This window comes from Sminthopsis crassicaudata, chromosome 6 (genome assembly GCF_048593235.1).
Source record: "Sminthopsis crassicaudata isolate SCR6 chromosome 6, ASM4859323v1, whole genome shotgun sequence".
Lineage (NCBI taxonomy): Eukaryota > Metazoa > Chordata > Mammalia > Dasyuromorphia > Dasyuridae > Sminthopsis > Sminthopsis crassicaudata.
This window is the reverse complement of record NC_133622.1, coordinates 28,600,046-28,622,892: the sequence shown is the minus strand read 5'-3', so window position 1 is coordinate 28,622,892 and position 22,847 is coordinate 28,600,046. Positions and strand designations below refer to the sequence as shown.

Here is a 22,847-nt window from a genome sequence, read left to right as displayed (position 1 = left end):
ACAATTCTAATTGCACAAGAAAAATCAGATCAAAAAAGAAAGTAAATGAGTAAGAAACCTAAATGCAAGCCAACAACAGAAAAGAGTGAGAATGCTGTGACCCCCTCTCAGTCCCCACAGCCCTCATATAACATTAATGTTGCCATATATAATGATCTGGTTCTGCTCACTTCAGCAGTTCCTCTAAGTCTCTCCAGGCTTCTCTGAAGTCGCCCTGCTACAAAAGGGCTCCATTTTGCACATGTGGGGCCCTTTGCTTCCTTTAGAGACGCTGCTGGATCACAGGGTGTGCACAGCTTTACAGTGCTCCAGAATGGCTGGGTCTGTTCACAAGGCTCCCAACCAGGCATCCGTGTCCCAGTTTTCCCATATCCCTTCCAACAATCATCATTATCTCTTCCTGTCATCTTGGCCAATCTGAGAGGTGTGCCAATCAAGCACGTGGCCCCATAAGACTAGTTTAGTCTCAATCAGATGCTCAGCTGTGACTAGGGCACACCAGAGCAGACTGTGATAACAGCACCCCCCCTCCATAATCTGCCCTCCTGCCCACCACCCTCAGGTTGCTATGAGGACTTTAGGCCCCATTACAGAAGATCTTATTTACCCTCTACAGCATAAATATGGATTCAGCAGACTTAGTGAATATTGGAACAAGTGAGTTATTTGAAATATAGATTTTATTTGAATGTCAATAGTATATTTTTTCCAATTACACAAGACAATTTTTCACTTTTGAACATAAAAAGTTTGGAGTTCCAACTTTTTACCCTTCACTCCCTTCTTTCCCTTCTTCCTGAGACAGCAGGCAATTCAATATAGGCTATACACAAACATGTTAAATATATTTCCATATTAATCAGAATCAGAATTTTAGATACACAAGTCATCAAGCTCATTAAGATTATAGATGGAGAAAATGTCCCAGAGACTTTAACTTCCCCAAAGTCAGAGCAAATCAGTAACAAAAAACAGTACCCAAACTCAAGTAATTTGGGTCCTAAGCTAATATGCTTTCCATTATAAGTAATGTAGAAAATACATTCCCCCAAAATCTATTCTGAGTATTACAAATCTCAAATTAATAGAATCAAAATAATGAAATTATTTTTAAAAATATTCCTAATTTGTTATTCTTTTTCTTCCTATTATATTTTAGCTTTTTAACTGCTACAAAGAAGACGGGAAAAATGTTGTAATATTTTACAGATGTTACCATGGATCCAACAGTAAACATATTGAAGCTTATATTACTTAACTAAAATGAAAACTTCCCCTTTTCAATCTTATTTCTAAAAAATATCAAATTTTCTTCTCAACACCGAGCCTCCGGCAGTTTTATGTCTACTTGGAGCCAAGTTTTCTGAGAATAGTTTCACCTTTGCCTACTGAGACACATTAAATACTAAATCAGTCAGCAGATAAGGAAAGGAGGCTTTCTGAAGCCGGAAAGGACAGACGGTTCATTTCCTGAGTCAGAATTTTCTTAACACTTCTAACGTGAAAGATAGTTTAAGCAGCTATATCGCTTCGTTATCAGCCCATGAGGAAGTGTTGGGTGAGCCAGGAGTCCTTGATACGAAATGGCTGGCATATATATTCACCCCAAACATTTTCATTTAACTATATCTGAAAAACAAAGCCATGACCACTTAAAATTATGGATTTCCTAATTGTTTTATAGTATAGGAAGGGCTTGCTAGACCATGAAGGGATGTAAAATGTGAGCTATTACACTGAGATAATTTTTATAGTTTATTTTAGGGAGAAAGGAAAATGCAAGTACCTCTGTATTCAACCTCAAACTGCATGTAGAGACTGAAAATCAGATTTCAAATGAACTTTAAAAACTCACTAGAAATCTTAATCCCACGCACTTGACTTGGGATTTCCAGTCTTGTAAAACAAGGGTTTATGTGGTTTCCACTAAGAAAAAATTTTTAATCTATTTTCTTTGAAAAGTATCATGACCTTCCAGGGATCTAAATAAAGCGGAAACGAGCCAACTTTTTATCTAGTTGGGAACGTCAAATAACAACATAAGCTAAACAATCAGCCTGTGCCCAAATGTTCTTGCACAAATAAACCCCACAAGCCGAATTCCTGGCTTCATGGATACTCCATGGGGGCTCCTTAAGGGCAAAGCTTCCCAGACGGGGAAGTGTGTACTTCCCAACCAACCTTAGGAGGCCGGATCGGCTCCGAGCCACTTCCTCGTGAGTAAAGGAAGGACCCATAGCACCCCTCTTTGCTTTGGATCTAAAATGGCTTTTCTAGTTCATTTTGGAAGTAGAATGATGTTGCTAATTATGTTCTTTTCAAACAAATATGTTTCTATTTCTTGTTTATATTGAGGACAGACAAAGGACGGAGTGTGCAGAAAGCAGGGAAGATCTGGAGAATGTTTTTTAATCACTGAGAATAATCTTACATTAAATAGGAGGGCTGATTGTGTCTAATTTATCAACACAATCTAATAAGTAAGGATGTAAAATAAATTCCTTAAATGAAATTAATGGTATTTTATAAAAAGAAATGTGACTGGTTGGGCAATTGCCATCATGGAGTTGAGCTCTGTCTGATGCATCATTTTGTGTGGCAATGACCTGTTTCTCCAAGTATTTTACAAGCCATGTACATGCGCTAACGGGTAGCGCTAACCTAGAATGGCTGCTAGGTCGGGCTCTGTGAGGGGCCCCCCCCTAAGTTAGGGAGCACTTCCTGCTAGGAGGGGAGCACCCCAGAGGGAGTGAGTCTGGTTGTATGCTGGCAACACGGGTGGAGGCTGGCGGTGGGCCCAGAGAAGCTGCCTTCAGAGCTGATGTGGCTGCCCTTGAAACCTTGAACCCTCCCAGGCTTCAAGACCAGTTCTTGATGCACTCGGGGGAGTGTCAGGTAAAACACAACTCTGAGCTTTTCCCACCTTGTCAGTGATCCGCCGTGCAGGGACGATCACCTCAGCTATTTCTGCTGGTGCTAAGGACTGTTCAAAGTGCACCCACGTTAGAGCCCAGGCACACCTGCTCTCCGAGAGTTCTTGAAGACCAGACTGGAGTGGGAGAACAGGGAGAATTTCTGACACCCGAGAAGGAAGCTTGCAAAACATCTTACACTAACTCTTCCGCAGGCCTGCCTGCACCTTCAAGCAATCTCCTTTACTAGAGCACAAATTACGGAAACGTCTTTTATCTTCTTTTAAATCACCATCGAGTTCTGCCCTCAGATAGAAAATGAGGCTGGGTATATGGCTAAATTACACTTTGAACTGGTTGTAAATCACTCTGGAAATGAAGCTTGTATGATTACGATTACACACCGAAAACCCCAATGCTTTGATTTTTATTGTCAGAGACATGGGGTAATTTTTCTGCCCCACACACAGGGTAAGAGAGTTTGTAGAAAGGGAGGCAGGGAGACTATTAAGACTTAGAGCTAGAAGCCTGTGAGCCTCCCACCCCCCAAGTTACACCAGACAAGGAGCCGGAGAGAGAGAGGCTCCTGCTCATTTTCTATCTCTGAGGTAAAGGCCTGCCCTTGCTCTGGAGCCTCCAATGGCACGCTTCTGCCTCAGTCTCAGAACAGGCCCAGCACACACCCCTCCTCGCCCTCTCCTTCACCGAACTTCGGGAGCAAAAAGAACCGTCTTGCCCCTTGAAATGTGGACTATTTACATGGCGGCCCAACCCAGAATTCCTTTAAAACACCCCTGCCCCTTCAAAAGGCTCCCGAGAAGAGAAAGCTGGAGTAAACGAACATCTAACAGCCCTGTCTCTAATGCTAGGATGCTGGGATGACGGGACAATGCTATGTTCACAGTGAGCATCCACAAGGTCACAGATTTAGAAGGGGATCTACTCCTACTATTACACTCCTCCCCCCCCCCCCAGTACTAATACCACACTTCTACAGTAGTCCTATTAGTACTGATACTGTACTACAGTAGTCCTACTATACTACCACTACTACTATAGTTCTGCAGCAGTACTAGTACTAATACTATACTACAGAAGTCCTACTATAGCACTACTACTATAGTTCTACAGTAGTACTAGTACTAATACTGTACTACAGTAGTCCTACTATACTACCACTACTACTATAATTCTGCAGCAGTACTAGTACTAATACTATACTACAGTAGTCCTACTATACTACCACTACTACTACAGTTCTACAGTAGTACTAGTACTAATACTATACTACAGTAGTCCTACTATACTACCATTATTACTAGTTTTACAGTAGTACTAGTACTAATACTGTACTACAGTAGTCCTACTATACTACTATAGTTCTGCATTAGTACTAGTACTAATACTATACTACAGTAGTTCTACTATACCAATACTACTATAGTTCTGTAGTAGTACTAGTACTAATACTGTACTACAGTAGTCCTACTATACCACTACTACTATAATTCTGCAGCAGTACTAGTACTAATACTGTACTACAGTAGTCCTACTATACCACTACTACTATAATTCTGCAGCAGTACTAGTACTAATACTGTACTACAGTAGTCCTACTATAGCACTACTACTATAGTTCTGTACTAATACTAGTACTAATACTGTACTACAGTAGTCCTACTATACCACTACTACTATAATTCTGCAGCAGTACTAGTACTAATACTGTACTACAGTAGTCCTACTATACCACTACTACTATAATTCTGCAGCAGTACTAGTACTAATACTGTACTACAGTAGTCCTACTATACCACTACTACTATAGTTCTGCAGCAGTACTAGTACTAATACTGTACTACACTAGTCCTACTATAGCACTACTACCATAGTTCTGCAGCAGTACTAGTACTAATACTGTACTACAGTAGTCCTACTATACCACTACTACTATAATTCTGCAGCAGTACTAGTACTAATACTGTACTACAGTAGTCCTACTATACCACTACTACTATAATTCTGCAGCAGTACTAGTACTAATACTGTACTACAGTAGTCCTACTATAGCACTACTACTATAGTTCTGTACTAATACTAGTACTAATACTGTACTACAGTAGTCCTACTATACCACTACTACTATAGTTCTGCAGTAATACTACTAATACTGTACTACACTAGTCCTACTATAGCACTACTACCATAGTTCTGCAGCAGTACTAGTACTAATACTATACTACAGTAGTCCTACTATACCACTACTACTATAATTCTGCAGCAGTACTAGTACTAATACTGTACTACAGTAGTCCTACTATACCACTACTACTATAGTTCTGCAGCAGTACTAGTACTAATACTATACTACAGTAGTCCTACTATACCACTACTACTATAATTCTGCAGCAGTACTAGTACTAATACTGTACTACAGTAGTCCTACTATACCACTACTACTATAATTCTGCAGCAGTACTAGTACTAATACTGTACTACAGTAGTCCTACTATACCACTACTACTATAATTCTGCAGCAGTACTAGTACTAATACTATACTACAGTAGTCCTACTATACCACTACTACTATAATTCTGCAGCAGTACTAGTACTAATACTATACTACAGTAGTCCTACTATACCACTACTACTATAATTCTGCAGCAGTACTAGTACTAATACTATACTACAGTAGTCCTACTATACCACTACTACTATAATTCTGCAGCAGTACTAGTACTAATACTGTACTACAGTAGTCCTACTATACCACTACTACTATAATTCTGCAGCAGTACTAGTACTAATACTATACTACAGTAGTCCTACTATACCACTACTACTATAATTCTGCAGCAGTACTAGTACTAATACTATACTACAGTAGTCCTACTATACCACTACTACTATAATTCTGCAGCAGTACTAGTACTAATACTATACTACAGTAGTCCTACTATACCACTACTACTATAATTCTGCAGCAGTACTAGTACTAATACTATACTACAGTAGTCCTACTATACCACTACTACTATAATTCTGCAGCAGTACTAGTACTAATACTGTACTACAGTAGTCCTACTATACCACTACTACTATAATTCTGCAGCAGTACTAGTACTAATACTATACTACAGTAGTCCTACTATAGCACTACTACCATAGTTCTGCAGCAGTACTAGTACTAATACTATACTACAGTAGTCCTACTATACCACTACTACTATAATTCTGCAGCAGTACTAGTACTAATACTATACTACAGTAGTCCTACTATAGCACTACTACCATAGTTCTGCAGCAGTACTAGTACTAATACTATACTACAGTAGTCCTACTATACCACTACTACTATAGTTCTGCAGTAGTCCTAGTACTAATACTGTACTACAGTTGTCCTACTATACCACTACTACTATAGTTCTGTAGTAGTACTAGTACTAATACTGTACTACAGTAGTCCTACTATACTACCACTACTACTATAATTCTGCAGCAGTACTAGTACTAATACTATACTACAGTAGTCCTACTATACCACTACTACTATAATTCTGCAGCAGTACTAGTACTAATACTATACTACAGTAGTCCTACTATAGCACTACTACCATAGTTCTGCAGCAGTACTAGTACTAATACTATACTACAGTAGTCCTACTATACCACTACTACTATAGTTCTGCAGTAGTACTAGTACTAATACTGTACTACAGTCCTACTATACCAATACTATAGTACCACTACTACTACTAATCCTACTGCATAGTATACTGCATGTATACTGCTAGTACTGTGTTGCTGCTCCTAGTACTATACTCCTAGTAACAAAATGGTACTAGTGACCAACATTTGTATATGGATTCCTACGTGTCAGGCCCTTGGTAGGTTCACTGATCCTCACAATCCTCACAGTCCCGGAGGGGGCACCTTCCCTAACCCACAGCCCCTCCTCACCTAATCACCAGCTCTCTCTCTTCCCAAGGGTCTCTCTAACCTCTCTGTACGTTCTTTTCCTGGGTCCCTCCCACACTCCTCACACCCACAGGCCCCAGTCTGAAGCCATCTTCCCCCTTCCTTCTGCCCACCCTGCCCCTCCCTTCCAACTTCCTCCTTCTTGGGCTGGACATCTTGCCAGTCATACAGGTTCACGACCTCAGAGTCAGCCATGTTTCTTCCTCATTCCACACTGTCTTGGGGGCTCCGAGTAGGCTGCAGTCTATTTCCAGGGGTACCTTCCATTCAACAAAAAGGATCTCACCAAGAAAATATAGATGGGCTGACCTCATGGGCAGGGGAAGGAAAAAAAAATAAAAAAGAGAAAAAGGCCAGGAAGTATGAGATTCTTAACCTGAGGACTACAAATTCCCAAAGAGTCCATGAACCCAGAAAGGGGGGGGCGGGAAATCAACCTTTATTTTTCTTATTTTTATTAACCTCAAACTGAAATTTGGCATCTTCAATTACCAGGGTCACTACTGTGATGAGATGGTCTCAACTATGGAAACGATGGCGCACAGACTAATTTCCCCACTTGTTTTGGAGTGGACTTGACCACACTAAATGGCCAAGCCCCCCACTGGACAGCATCCCTGAGTGGCAACAAGGCCAGGTATGGATTCCTTTCTGTCTTTTTGCCTTTAAGAACAGTTTGGTCCCTCATCTGGCCAATCCTAGCCCAGACTCCTAGGGCCTCAAAAACAAGATGAGATAGAAAACAAAGCTGTTTTCTTGGATTATTAAAAATAGCTCCTTCTGTTTCTCCAAGTTCCCAACACTTGGCTCTTTGTTTTGGGCCCAAATGCGGCAAACCACCAACCGGGAACAGAGTGAAGAAAACGTTTTCTGCCCTTTTAAATTTCAGTCAATCTAACAAGTCCCGGCAGAGTCCTTCATTTGGGGAATAGCTCAAACACCCCTCTATGGCCAGGTGGAGCCTTCCTACCCGAGAGGAGATAAGAAAGCTCTTTTCTCTCAGAGCTGGACTGGAATCCCTGGGCGGGTTTTACGCACTTGGTCAGAATATATTAAGTTTCAAGTGGGAAGCACGGATCAATAGCCCATTGACACCCACCACAGTGGATCCTTCATTCAAACTATGCCTTTAAACTAAAGAGATGCTCTTTCCTTTCAAGAATATTTTCGCAGCCATGCTTACAGAGTGTTAACACTATTTCCCCATTATGATGAAAATGAACGTGTCACAATGGACAAAGTGCTCGAAGGAGCAGCTGAGCTTCCATAGTTTGGTCCCACTCCCAACTCAATCAGAGACTTGTCTCGAGGATCCTGGGGAGCACATTTAGCCAATGCCTCCATTGTTCCAATATCGAAAATGAAAATACCTGCTTGGAACTGTACAAAAAAACAAAAAAAAACTAAGCATCTGAAAAGGGGCCGAGATTAAAGGAGAGGGTCTGAATATTGCTGAGGCACTCCTGATCTGCCGTTCCTGGACTTGGGGAGACATATATGCTGGGGCTATAGGACTACTGGTCGTCCCTTCACTCCTGGAACGGCCAGCAAGACAGAAGAGGCGGTCAGTGACTGATGAGGCTGGGCTAAGGGGTTCTCTGAAGTCGGGAAAAGTCACAATGTGAAGCCAGTGTAGAAATCAAGAGGTGAAGGAGCAAGGGGAAGAAACTTAAAACCAGCCAGGCTGGGGGGGCTCAGTCGATCTGAAGGGCACTGCACGGCTTGGATTAGGATTCCCATCTTTAGCCAGCTGGCTGGTACCTAGCCAAGGGGGAGGCTGCAGTACAAGGGGTCTGTGGTCTGCCAGGTGAGGAACGTGGTACAGAACGAGCCCATCCAGCCGGAGGTGTGTTCCCGGCCCGAGCCTGGAGCCCGGGAGGGAGGCTCAGCCAGGTGGCCATCTGGAGACCCTGATGGCATCCTTCCAGTCAGGCGTGGTCAGCCCCAGGAGGTCAGCCATGTTCCAGCTGATCACACTTGGAGGCCTCTGTGGGGGGAGCAAGCAGGCTTAAGGAGGCCCGTCCCACCCTCCCAACCCCTCGGATAAAACACCATCACACCCCTGCTGAATGTCAACCAAGGGGTATTAGACTGTTTTTTTTTGTTTTTTTTTTTTTTGCACAAAGCTGTTTATCAGGAAGGCCAATTTCAGCAAGTGAAGCCAGCTATCCCATGGGGAGAAACACAAAGCCTGAGCACAAACTGGAACTTCAGCAGCCAAGAATGGGTTTCACAGGACTCTGAGTCACTGGGGGCCGGGAGGTGACACCAGAGCAATTGCTCTAATCTCCTGAAATATGGCAGCGTCTTTTGTGGAACGCTGCTTTCTGCTTTAGCTCTTCACTGGTAAGAAATTCTCCAAATGACACCTGGAGGAGACCGCTCGGAAAGTCACCCATTCGGGGTTGGGAGGGTTTTTCTCTGGGTGGAGAGGAGCTTTAGTAAATGAACCCCCAAACGAGTGAGCAAGTTTAAGAACAAGGAAGCCATCATTTTCACAACTCTGGGCTCTGGGATAAATAGACTGAGCTGGCTGGGGAAGGCAAAGGATGGTGCCCACAGCAGAGTCAGGAGGGAAGTCTGCAGGAGGAAAATGAAGGCTGCTTTTAGACTGTCTCAGAAGGAATCCTTAAAAGGAAGCTCAGAAGCCAGGAGAGACTAAAAACGGTTGTAGGGAGGAAGGCCAGGTGTCTGGGAAGGAAGCTCCAGCTCTCAGAGGGGGCGGCTGAGTTGGGGCTTTCAGGAGTGGGTCAGGGGGCCGGCGAACAGAGCCAAGGAGGTTGTGAAACAAAACAGGCTGGATCACGGGCCCGCCCAGACCACGTGCCAAGTGGAGGAAAGGCTGCAGTCAGTCACAGCTGCGCCTCTCAGGGCTTCTAATAACTGGAGAGCAAACAGTGCCCAGATGGAGATGGGCTACACACTCTGTGCAGGTTCTGTCCTCCCTTTTAGGGAAAAATAATATGGATAAAACTCAAGAACAATTTATGGAAAAAAGGAGCTAACTAGGAATACTGAAATAAAAACATTTGAATTAGAAGGGAATACATTCCCTTTCTCTTCCCTATTTATTCTTAAAAACTTCTATTTAAAACCAGCTAAGATAGGGGGCTCAGTCAATACTAACAGCACTGTACCACTCGGATTAGGATTGCTGCCACCAGCCAGTTGGCCGGTACCTAGCCAAGGTGGTAGCTAGGTCCTTGGCTCCAGGGTAGGTGAAGCAGCCAGGTGGCGCAGTGGAAAGAGCACCAGCCCTGAAGTCAGGAGGACCTGAGTTCAAAAGTGGCCTCAGACACTGAACACTTCCTAGCTGTGTGACCCTGGGCAAGTAACCCCAACTGCCTCTGCAAAAAATAAAATAAAATAGGGGGTCCTCACTCCTTCTCAATCTTCTCTTGCTTCGTTTCACATTAGGGGACATGATGTCATTTGTCCTGTTACTCATCACTGTAATAAACAGACCATTGCCAATTCATGAAATCTTTTTTAACGAACAGTTAGTGGGCCACACTGCTTGCTGTCCACGTCGCCTCAATTCTCTTGGGCTGCCATCAAGCAAAATTATCATTCCACGCCGAGTTCCGATCACGTCAAGAATCTCAGAATGAAACAAAAGCAGTGCCTTGTAAATAAACGATGAGTCGGATTCCAAGTTCTGCTTTGGAGAAGCTGCTGGGGCTTACAGGAGACTGGCACAAAGTCACACCTGCGGCAGAGACCACCTACCACCCCCCACCACCGAGGGGTACAACAGCTACTGCAGATCTCCTCTGGGATTCATCCAAATACCCAAGGCTACCGGGCAGTATGGAGGGACTACCGGGCAGCCCACAGGCAAGGCAGTGACTAATATGGGAGTCTTTCTAATTTGTTAATTAGAACAAGCATTTATTAATTCTTTGCTTCCTTCAAGACCACCTTCTACACAATGCTCCAATTGCCAGTGAAGATTTTCCATGTTCCACAGTCTGTATAATTATGTATGTGCATAGTCTTCCCCAGAAGGAGCCTGAAGTAGGGATTTTTTCTGATCACCAACAACGCCGGCACTTTTAGATGCACACATTGTGTTAACTCACTGTACAAACGGGAGCCAATTTTTTTTCTCCCTCTGCCCACTCCTCATGCTTCTGTCTTCCCACTGCTATCCTATGCCAGGCCCCGTCTATCTCGGTGCTGGAGGGCCAGCCCACTTCATCCCGGGGGGGGGGAGGGGTCACTACCAGGACACATTTTCCAGATCTGAATCTGTTCTTCCTTGGCCCCCGGTTTTATACAAAAATGGAGTATGTGCGCCTCTTCCAGACAGCTGCTGCAGAGTCTTCCCTCCTTTGGGGTTTGCTCAGCTCCTTCCCTCTCCCCCCTGGAGCCTCCTATCCACTTGTCCTCCCAGGAGACCACGCTCTGGCTTCCCTGGAAGGGGGCAGCCGGGTGTTCCATTTGAGGTCTGACAAGGGCAGAGTACTTCTGGTCTCTCCTCCACCGGCTATCAAACCCTGACAGAGTGATCATTTTAATCTAGAGCTGTAATAGGCTTCCAGCAGGGCATGAATAATTCAGAGCTTTATGAGCTCTTCTATAAACTTGTAGTGACCTATATGAGAATTCTACTCCCTTGACATCATTTGGCAAGCGGACAAGGGTCTGCCAGCAGGCTGATTTAGTATATAATCTGTCATATATTTTCCTTCTTCAACTGTCTGGCCTTTCTTACTACTGCTACTTATCCATGAAACTCCTTTTCATTAGTCTAGTGATACACTTTTATTAAACCGAAACATCATTTATTTTAGTGAAAAGTGAACAGTTTAAAAGACATATTCAAAAAAAGGATGAAGATAAATCTAAAATTTATGTCCCCAAAGAACAAGAATACATTATTTGTTCAAAGTACTTCACCTCAACTATATATCACAGTTCATTATTTTAAGATCAACATATTTCAACCAAAACCAAGAAAGTGGTATCTGAAGGACATCAAGAGAATCTCTAAGAAGAGTGGCAAAGGAATTCTGGTCTCTTGTGTACCAAGGAAGGCCATTCCAACTAGTCGCCTGAAAAAAGAACGCCCGAAGTCACGGAACCACACATCTAATCTAATCCACTAAAGCCACTGCTACGATCCACATGTAGAAAAAAACTATTTTTCATGTGGCAAGAACTCCATACTCCTCCCTCACTGTTAACTGTAGAATGGTTGAAAAAAATATAACGTTTGAGTGTAATGGAATGTCATTGTACAATAAGACATGATGACAGTAAAGGTTTCACAAAAATTTGGGAAGCTTTTATTAGAACAATAAAGTGGGTAGAACCAGGAGAACAGAGTGAGTGCCTACACATGCCACACATACACAAACACATGCAAATTAATGCTGTGGACTTACCTAGGTCGATGAGAATTGCATGCTGGTGGGAAGTGAGCTGCTTTAAGAGTTCTTTATATGGAATATCCTTTGGCTGCTGTTTACTGCTCGGATACTGGTGTTTCAGTTGGTACTGCTCGGCCAAGAACTTCCATATTTCACCCCGGTGATGACGAGGCACTCCTGTTTTAAAAACCAGGCAGATAACGGATGTTACCACATATAACACGTAAGAACAACTGTCGTATGGGGACAGCTAGATGAGGCAGCCGATAGGATGCTTGGTTGGAGTAAGGGAGACCTGAGTTCAAACTGACCTCAGACATCCATGAGCCACATGACCCTGGGTAACCCTGCTTGCCTCAGTTCCCTCTTCTGTAAAAAATGGCAAATCACTCCAGTATCTCTGCCAAGAAAACTACAAATGAGTCATGGAGAGTTGGAGATGACTGAAATGACTTAACCTTGAGAGAAAAGTGAGGGGGGGAGAGGGGGGAAGAAGGAAGAAAGAAAGGCTGAGGTAGGTGCTACCAAGAGAGAAAGGACTCATTCTGATGGACGTGGCCCTCTCCAACAATGAGATGAACCAAATCAGTTAAAATAGAGCAGTAATGAACCAGCTACACCCGGAGAAAGAACTCTGGGAGATGACTATAGACCACTACACAGAATTCCCAATCCCTCTAATTTTGTCCACCTGCATTTTGATTTCCTTCACAGGCTAATTGTACACTATTTCAAAGTCCGATTCTTTTTCTACAGCAAAACAACTGTTTGGACATGTATACATATAATGTACTTAATTTATACTTTAACATATGTAACATGTATCAGTCAACCTGCCATCTGGGGGAAGGGGTGGGGGGAAGGAAGGGAAAAATTGGAACAAAAGGTTTGGCAATTGTCGATGCTATAAAATTGCCCATGCATATATCTGGTAAATAAAAAGCTGTAATAAAAAAAGTTTAAAGAAAAAAAAGAGAAAGAAAGGACACAGGAATGAGCAACCTCCATCTCCCCTCTCCACCCAGTTTTTCTTGGTAGGTGATATATTTCTTATCAGAGGGAATTTTCCGAGGAGCAAACTCCCCCGCTCCCCCAAAGCCCATCAGCAGCTTGGCTGCAAACTGCATCTGAGAACTGCCCAGGAGGCGTCGGAAGACGCCCAGCCAGCATGTCCAAGGTGGGCTTCTACACGGTGTCCCACGGCTCCATATATTCTGTGCACCAACTCCAACTGCAGAGAGAAGTAAAGGCAGGTGCAGAGAGGAATCTGGCTGCGGTCAGAAAGGGAAAATGTTCAAGTAAAAGACTTTTGTGATAAACTCATTCCCCGTTTTTAGGAGTACATTATGACCATTCTGGCTGTGTTGGTGAGGAGACCGAAATAATCTACCTCCCAAACTGGGCACAAGTGGGAAGCCCTCCCTTCCCTTCCCTTGCTCCAGGCTGGGAGTCGGGAGAGCACCTTGGTCCTACATGTGAGTGGTACATGGATAATGGGGCACAAGTCGTCAGAACCTTTTCCTCGGGGCTGCTATTGAAACATGTCCAGAAGCAAAGAAAGGAAACTAAAAAAACTAATTTTCCTTTTACTACTTTGAAATTGTCCTTCTCTTTTTTTATTTTTAGAAGTGTCACATGCATTGATGAAGGGACACAATCTGAAATAAATTTCCATTTTAAGATAAAACTTCACATAAGCAGGAGTCAGTTTATATGACAGAGGATGCATCTGACACGTGTTATAGCTGTAGAACAACAAGAGGAATTCTTCAGGTAAAGAGGAAGTATGGAATCCTCAGAGACAAAGTGGCCGTGGCCTATTCCTGCTGCTCCAGAGCACGCAGTCAGGCAGCCCAGCTCCTACAGCAATGAATTCCAAATGAAAGCCGGACATACAGCATGCGATCTAAACACTAGATCATCCTCTGAGGGGAAGGAGTTATAAAGAAAGCTGCAGGCATCCCCAGCCTTTGTAATGGAGGAGCCAGGAGTCACTTGAAATCCCAACCATCCAGGCCTCAGATTTAGTTGTCCATGAGCTAACCAGTCAGCTAAGTGAAACAAGTGGTGGGAGCACGATGGGGCTATTCTATTCTGTTTTTCTGGAAGAAATAAGCTTTAAGCAAACAAGCCATAGGGAGGAGATTTCTTTTTTGGAGAAAGGGTGCAGAGGATCTAGATGAAAAAAATGACATATTTCAAAGTTTCAGAGACAGAACAAAGCCAGTTCTCACTCAGGATGTAGTAAAGAGATAAGGTACTTAATCTCAAAAAACTATTCTTATCTAGTGGGCACTTAGCAAATGTTTGTCCAATGACATGGGAGTTACTATGCATATACACACAATCCTGCCTTTCTATGAGGATACACTAGCTCCCTTTATAAAGATGGAGCACAGCTCTGCCTGTTGTACTAGGTTCAAAAACATGGAATGACATTGATATAAAATATGGCTTTCCTGCTGCTCACTGTCGAGCTTCAGTCTCCACTCCAAGTTAACACTCAAATTTTCTCAATCACAAAATTTTTTCTTTACTTTGCATGTAATTATGGCTAAGATTCATCACACTGATCTCTGAATTGGACACTTCCTTTGAGCTAATGGTGAGCTGAACTGACTGTTGCTTTTCTATATACTCCATAAATGGTCACCAATGATCAGGATGGGGATAAACCCTTTCTAGTGTCCTTTAAACTCATTCAAACTAATTTTGGTTTCCAGGATTTCAAACTAGAATAATATTTTCTAGAAAATCTATCTAATCTGTATGTTTTAGCTCTATCCACACTCATATCCACCTTCCAAAAAATCCAAGAGTGGAAAGTAGGGAAGGAGTTGATCAAGTTTCTCCATAAAAGTGAGTTCCCATACCTGTTTTGCCTCTTTTGGAGTTCCTTTCTGCCTTATCCTGCCCTAGGAGGCAGACCACCGTGTCACAGTCCTGGGCTTAGTGTCTCCTACCAAGAAGTGGCCCCCTTGGGACACCTAGCCTGAAAGGAGAGATTCTGAGGAACTTTTCCCCACCCATGATATGCAGGGCGCCATGAGATTTTTCTGCAGAAGCCCATGGCAGAATGAACCATGTGCAAGTTCATTTGGGCCCAAGTGATGATGTCCAGGAACTGCAAACTCCTCTGGGGGGAGAAGGGATCACAGACAGCATGATCCAAGATTGTCTTTTCTCCAAAGATAGTTCAGACTTGCATTATATTTTATAACCAAGAGAAAACTTACCTTGCCCAACAGCAGAATGCATTTTTTCCATGTCAAACTTAATCTTTGACCTTCCTGGTGTACTTAACATTTTTTCCCATACTGACGTTACATCTTTAAGACAGGGAGTGATTTCCTCATAATCAAGCTTCAAGCGTTTATTTTGTAAATCATTTTCAGAAGCTAGGAAAAAAGGAAAAAAGTAAATTTGAATTATTTATTCTATAAGAGAACCCACAATGGTAACCTATTATGTCTTACAAGCTAAGGTGCTCAAGGTTAAAGGCAAAAGAAATCACAATGAACTAGACAACGTGGCCCAAGAATGCTAAGTTTGGGATTGAGGTTGGACTCAGTGGTTATCAAACTCCTGGCACAGTTTTGCTTCCAAGAAGAATCTCCATATTCTGAACATTTAAGTTGGCAATGCTACTGAGGAGTCAGCAGATTTATGTATACAGTTTTGTTTCAATAAAAGCAGAAGTTTTTCTGGAATTCTTTCTGAGTTCAAGGTTTGGTATGTTTTGCAGTCAAAGCAAAAATAGTAAAACCATACTATATATTTTGGGTTAAGTAAAATTTGTCCAAAACAAACTTATTTATAAATTATATTTTATCTGTAATAGCAGAGCATCTGAAACTTCATGACCTTCCTGGCAAAATTTATAACATACTGCATGTTTAAAAATCCTGGAGCTAATTTAGAAACCAATGATTCACCTATGAAATAGGCCCAAGTATCAACATAGAATAAAACAGTCTCAATTGTTCAAATTGGCTTAAAAGGTAGCATACCTTTGGATTAAACAAGCAACAAGGAATTTCAATTAGCTAATTTGTTTAATTTAAAACTATCTGAAGACATTCGATTTAGCATTTTAGAAATAGGAAGAGATGTTAGAGGTTATAGACTCCAATCTAAAGCATTCATAACATAAATGGTTGCTTGAATACTTTAATCAAACTATTTTGTAAGAGGCCCATCCCACTATTTGATGGCTCTAATCAAAGTCTTTTTTATTACTGATTTTAAATCGTATCTATAACTCAGTCTTATTTCTCCCAAGAGAATGTCTGCCAAAGATCTCATGGCAGCTTTACAAATATATGAATGTAGCCAACTTATCTAATTGGGAGTTTCTCATTTTCTAATTTTTGCAACTGTTCTTCAAAAAACGTGGTTCTCAGAATCCCTGACCCAGTCATCTTACAACATGGCACCTCAAATTCCAAATTCCTCATATTCCCTTGGCACAACAAGAATACAACAAGAATAATCTATCAAGGATCTGGTGCAATTGTACACTGAGCAGGAATGAAGATGGTACTGAGAGTATTCTCTTTCCTAGCAGAGACTGTAGAGCCTTTGCATTTTAATAGACAGATAACCTGTAAAAGTTACTATGACCAAACACCATCACCCGAAGGCCAACCTGGTGAAACCGCCTTTCCAAAACTCATAGGAAAAGCCTCCCGAGCTCCCCCAATTTTATTATTATTATTTTTAGGTGCCACTATATTATTATCCATGAGTACTATTCACACCCTTATCAAACTATATTGGTTCTAAAGATAAGTACATGGCAAAAAGATGATATTCTTTATTGATGTTAATCTTTAAATCCATGTGCAAATATATTGTTAAAATGTTTTCCCCAGAGTTTGTATTTTAAGCCATGCTTCACACTTATCTTTCACTAAACTATCATACACACACACACACACACACTCTCTCTTCAATTAGGTTGAACAGAACATTTAGTCCCTCTCACTTCCTAAGTCATTTAAGTCCTAAGTCATTTAAGTTCCTGAGGAATGTAAGTGAATAGTATAAGTCTGTTAATATGGAAGGAGAAAAGCCCAGAATCATGGGGATGGAAGGGGGACTGAAAAGTCAGTTTTGCAATGTTACATGAGTCAACTGCCGCTCAGAGTAGTTCAGTGTCTTACTCACAGTAGCACTGTCTTAGGACAGAGGCAAGCCAGGTAAGAGAACCCAGGTCAAGTCAATTCAGCAAGCATTTATTAAGCATTTACTAGTTGTAGGCCCTGTGCTCAGCCCTGGGGACACAAAGGCAAACAATCCTTGCCCTCAAGAAGGCTACAGCATTACAATCATGTACAAACAAGTACATTTGTACTGGAAATGTGAATGAATCTATTTTATTTACCTTACTTGATGTCACTAAGGATGAGTATCTTATTGCGATACAATGGGCTATTATAAAAAGTGGCTTTTCCTGGATTCTCTTACAAGGCAATCCCATTAGCACACATGAGTTTAGTTTACTCCTATTTCTTTGCCAGCATCTCCCAAATATTTCCAGCTCAAGTCTCTGCGTTTCCATTCTACATCACCAACTGATTGTTGGGACATTCTGAATTGTAAGAGGCATCTCAATAAAGTATTTATTTAAACAAAGAACCTATGTGCCATGTAAGGCAGTAAAGATGCAAGTACAAAGAATGAAGCAATCCCTTTTCTCAAAGGGCTTACATTCCACTGAGGGAGAGAAGTGTATAAACACACACACACTCTATAAATATAAAGTGCTTAAAAACACCAACATGGAAAGCAGTTAAATACAAATTTTTTGTATTAAATTGGAAGGGAAATCAGGAAAAACTCCCTGTAGAATATGGCATCCAAGCTGTATCTCTGAGGAATTACAGAGGGTTAGATGAAGCAGGAGGGAGGGTTGCACTCTAGGTAGAAAAGCCTAGATAGGCTAGGTAGGACATCCTAGAGGGAATTCAATGAGGCTGGATCGGGCCAGGAGTTTGGGAAGGCTTTATCAGCTAAAGGATACCACTTGAAGGGGAATAAGGGACACCAGATTTTGAAAGGCTTTAAATACAGATTTTTATCTTACAGACAATGGAAAAGCCACTGAAGACTCTTGAGCAGGGGAAGAATTTTCAGACTTATGCTTTTTATTTATTTATTTATTTTTTGAAAATGGTTTTCTTGTGTCTGTTTTTTGTAAAGTTTTCAACTCCAAAATCTCTTTTTCCCTCCAGTCTCTTCCCTCCCACACTGAGATCATGTAAAATGTCATTTCCATATTAGCTATGTAGCCAAAAAAAAAAAGGGAAAGCTTTTTAAAAGTTATGTTTGTATTCAAATTTGTATTCATCAGTTCTCTTTGGAGATGAAAAGCATTTTTCATCATGAGTCTTCTGGAATTGTTACAAACAAATCTTTTCCCTAAGAGCTAGGTTGATAGTCATGTTGTTCACTTCACTGTTTCAGTTCACATAGGTCTGAAACCATCCCTGCCATCATTTCTTAAAGCACAAGAGAATTTGTCCAAATCGAACAGCTTATTAGCCATTCCCCAATTGATGAATCTCTTCAATTTCTTTGATCTCTTTGGGGTGCAGGCCTAGTAGCACACTTGTGCTCTTAGAATGATTGTTTTGGCAGATGAGTTAAATGGAGTGGAGGGACAAGGAAAGGTTTTGTAACTACAGGACCTGGATGGCACTTACAATGCTGACTTATGCTAATCACAATGTCCCCAAGTTTTAGTTTTCTCATCTAGAAAGCAGAAAGGATATTAATTATACATACATACATGTCCACACACGTGTGTGAAATAAAAGCAACCCCAGGATCACAATGAATCACGATATAAATCTGAGTTGTTGCTTGTATTTTTAAGTCTACAAAACAGAGGCAGGGTCAAGTGGGATAGGAACAGATGGTTTGCAACAATAAGGAATTTATTTAGGAATGTGTGGTTAGCTAAACAAGGATTCCAGGGAGGGGCTGATATGGCCAATTCATGCAGATGATATATTGATATTATGACATAACCTAATTTCTGGGGAACCATATTTTGCATATTTTTTCCCCATTAAGTGGAAACCATAACTCCAGAGTTATTTTCCCTCCAGAGGGAAAAATTCACCAGTGTTATTAAAAAAAAATAAAAAAAACTCTCTGAGTAGCTACATGGGAAGAGAAATGTCTCTTTTCCTTTCTCAGTTCATCCTGCAATGGATCATTTTTGTCCTGGTTACTTTTTCCTTGTGAAACTAAATGCAATTCAAGATTTCTTCCTTTAAAAAGTGAATTATATATAAGTGGTATATCACTGTTATCTTTCTTCCATTCTCAGAAACCTGGAAACCTGGACAGTTTTTTGGTCACAGATCACAAGAGAGAACAGTCCTGATATAAAATATCCTACTTAGTAGGCTCAAAGTTAAAACCACTACTGCACACACACCTATGACTAAAGGCAAAGTGCCAAAGGGAATAAAAGAAGTGAACCCATGAACAGAGCTATTCAATCCATACAGTGGGAAATACATCATTCCCAAAGTGCACCTCACAACACTCGGACACTCCTCTCCTCAAAGATCTTAGGAAACTTCCAAAATGACTGATCAGCACATCCCTTCCAACGCTCCAGGGGGAACCCAAACACTTCACATCACAGGATTCAGATCACAATTCATCAAGCCTCCCTGCCTCTTTCCCCTTTCTCCCTCTTCCTTTCCCTGTCACATCTGACAAGCTTTCCTTCCTTCCTTTCTTATCATTTTTGCAGTGTCAGTCTGATTCACTTACAATTTAGTCAGAAAGAAGACCAAAGAGATGGAGCGTATGGCCGATTTCAACCAACACTTCTAACTGCTAGGAAAAAAAAAAATCCATCCACCCAAGGATCCACTGAAACAAGTCAATGGGCCTAACAAAGGGTGTCCAGAAGACAGATCCTCTGTGCCCAAAGGCAAGGAGTAGGGATACTACATCTTTTAAGACCCAGGAGGAGAAAATAGAGCCTGGATCTTGAGGAGTGGGGCAGGGAAAATTCCTCTTTGATAGCCTTGATTTTAGTGAAATGCATTGCTCCATCACTGGTAATAAGGGAGTGGGGGAACAGTCTGCTTTGAGGAGCACTTGCCTAGTGCCTCCGGTTGTGGGGAGGGGAAGGGGGTGGTCAGTACTTCTCTACTTTCTAAAGCTAACTGATTAACTGGTTAAAGATAGTCAATAATCACTCATTCACTGATATAGGGGAGACACAATCACTGTTTATTTCATCCTTAACTGAAGGCAGGGAGAACTCAAAAGAAGCTAAGTAACATAGCTGTCACTCCTGACTCATGAAGTAGATGAGTGAAGGATAAGGTAAAATGGGTGCATGATCTACACATAAAGGGTGAAACTTCAAAGCAAAGAAGAGCAAGAAATAATCTGTCAGGGCAGCTAGGTGATGTAGAGGATAGAGCACCGGCCCTGAAGTCAGGAGGACCTGACATTACCTGACACTGGCCTCAGACACTTCACACTTCCTAGCTGTGTGACCTTGGGCAAGCCACTTAACCCCAACTGCCTCAGCAAAAAAAAAAAAAAATCCCAGATCTACAGAGAAAAAAAAAAAATCATAATTAAGATTAAAAAATGCAAAATAATTTTGATTATATTAAAATAAATTTTTTTTGGTAATAGAATCAGAAACAATGAACAGGCAAATTGCAGATTCCAGAAAAACCTGGAAAATTCTTGTACAAACTGGTGCAAAGTAAAAAAAGCAGACCCACAAAAACAATTTACACACAATCAGGCAACACTGATCCATCAACTACAAGTAACTCAGCAACACAATTATCTAAGAGAAGTACAAGGGACTCGGGAAGGAAAAGGCTAACCATATCCATATAAAGAACTGACGGACTGATCAAAAGCCAATTTTTCTATTACTTTATTCTTTGTCATGGTTTTTCCTCCCTTTGGGAATGTTTCTTTTTTCACAATTTATGACTAATAAAGCAATTACACTTTACATGATAGGATATGTATAAACTATATCAAACGGCCTACAATCTTCAAAAGAGGGGAGAGGAGGAAGGGATAGAGAAAAATCTGATATTCTTGTATCAATAATCTTATAAAAAATGAATGCTAGGTTGAAATATATATAAAATATATAAATGAACTGCACATTTTGCAAGGATAAACGTTGGAAAATTATCTATGCACATATTTTGAAAATAAAAAGGTTAATTAAATTTAATTAATTAATGCTAAAAATTTTCCTGACATGTAACTGGGGGGAAAGTAGGCTATTACTTTTTTTAAAAATTAAAAGAAAAAAAATTAATTTAAAAAAAAAAAAAAAAGATTGCTTCCCAATACCTATGCCCTTTTCTAGGAGATGCTCCGCTCCACTTTAAAAGTATTTATTCTCCTTTTAATATTTTAAAATAATAAAAATGAACTTGGAATAATGTATTGCATTGGTACCACTGCTTTAATGATGTGTTTGCCTAGTATGTACCCAAAAGATTCGCTGCTCTATGCATTAGTCTACATTATGAGCACACTGTCTAATCTGAAGGTGTATTCATGCAAATAAATAGTACATTGAATTAGTATGAAGCTAATGGATCTACCTGAAGTTAAAAAGACACTAAGGCAATTTAAAATTTTTAAAAATTCCCCGCATTAGATTTCTCTTAATCTTTTTAACAAAAAAAGTTTGACAAAATTATCGAAAGGAAACCTTGGTTGTCTCTAACAGCACAGTACCTTTTTAGTTCATAGTGTCTGTGGGACGGAGACATAATAATAGCCCAAGTTCAATAACTCTCTGGGAAGACCATTAAAAAAAAAAAAAAAAAAAAACTTGCTTGCCGCCACAAGGATTATCAGGACAAAACCAGAATTATTTATGGGCATTATATTAACTTTGGTTATTTTATTTTCAAATCCTTGTAATAAGATTATTAAGGAAGTACTGTGGCTAATTATGTAATGGCGGAAATCAGGATTCAATTTCATATCTGCTCTTTCTCTGCTTAAGAAGCTTAATCTATATAATTAGACATACTTTGCTATGTCAAAAAATTTCTACCTTACCAATCTGGATACTCCCTCCAACGGGATAATAATCTACACATGTTGTTTCACCCCACATGACTCGTCCCATCCCATAAATCCTCAAAAGGATTCACCTACTTTAAGGGTAGTCATAATGCCTTACTTATAATTCTCTTGCTATGGAAACATGCAAGATCTACCCTTTGCTCTTGACACACAAGAAGTCAACACATTTTTATGATAAAATCTTTTATGGGTCAAGTATTGTAGCCTACTGATATTTAAGGCATAGCACCCCATTACCCTTTGTATGACTACCAGTTCTACAAAAACTATTTACTGCAATTTAATTACTCTCAACCATTATTATAGTAATCATTTTCCAAGAACGAAATGTCTGTGCAAGGTGTATGCACTGATGAAATGAATTTACTGGCTGTCTGTCTAGCCAAAGGCACTGAACCATCTGAAGTATCCTTCATCCACCTGGTTTTTCTTGTATGGATAGGAAGGCTGAATTAGGTGATTACT

At 40.9% G+C, this 22,847-nt stretch overlaps 1 protein-coding gene across 6 annotated transcripts in view; it reads right to left on the bottom strand.

The window, feature by feature from the left end:
- Window positions 1-22,847, bottom strand: part of TBC1D1 (TBC1 domain family member 1) — a 212,303-nt gene that overhangs the window by 21,980 nt on the left and 167,476 nt on the right. For all 6 annotated transcript variants that reach the window (XM_074272353.1, XM_074272354.1, XM_074272355.1 and 3 more), the window contains 2 exons: window positions 15,503-15,664; window positions 12,282-12,443 (listed from right to left, as the gene is read on the bottom strand). In XM_074272353.1, coding sequence (XP_074128454.1) covers window positions 12,282-12,443; window positions 15,503-15,664 — 324 coding nt within the window. The remainder of the gene's footprint in view (window positions 1-12,281; window positions 12,444-15,502; window positions 15,665-22,847) is intronic.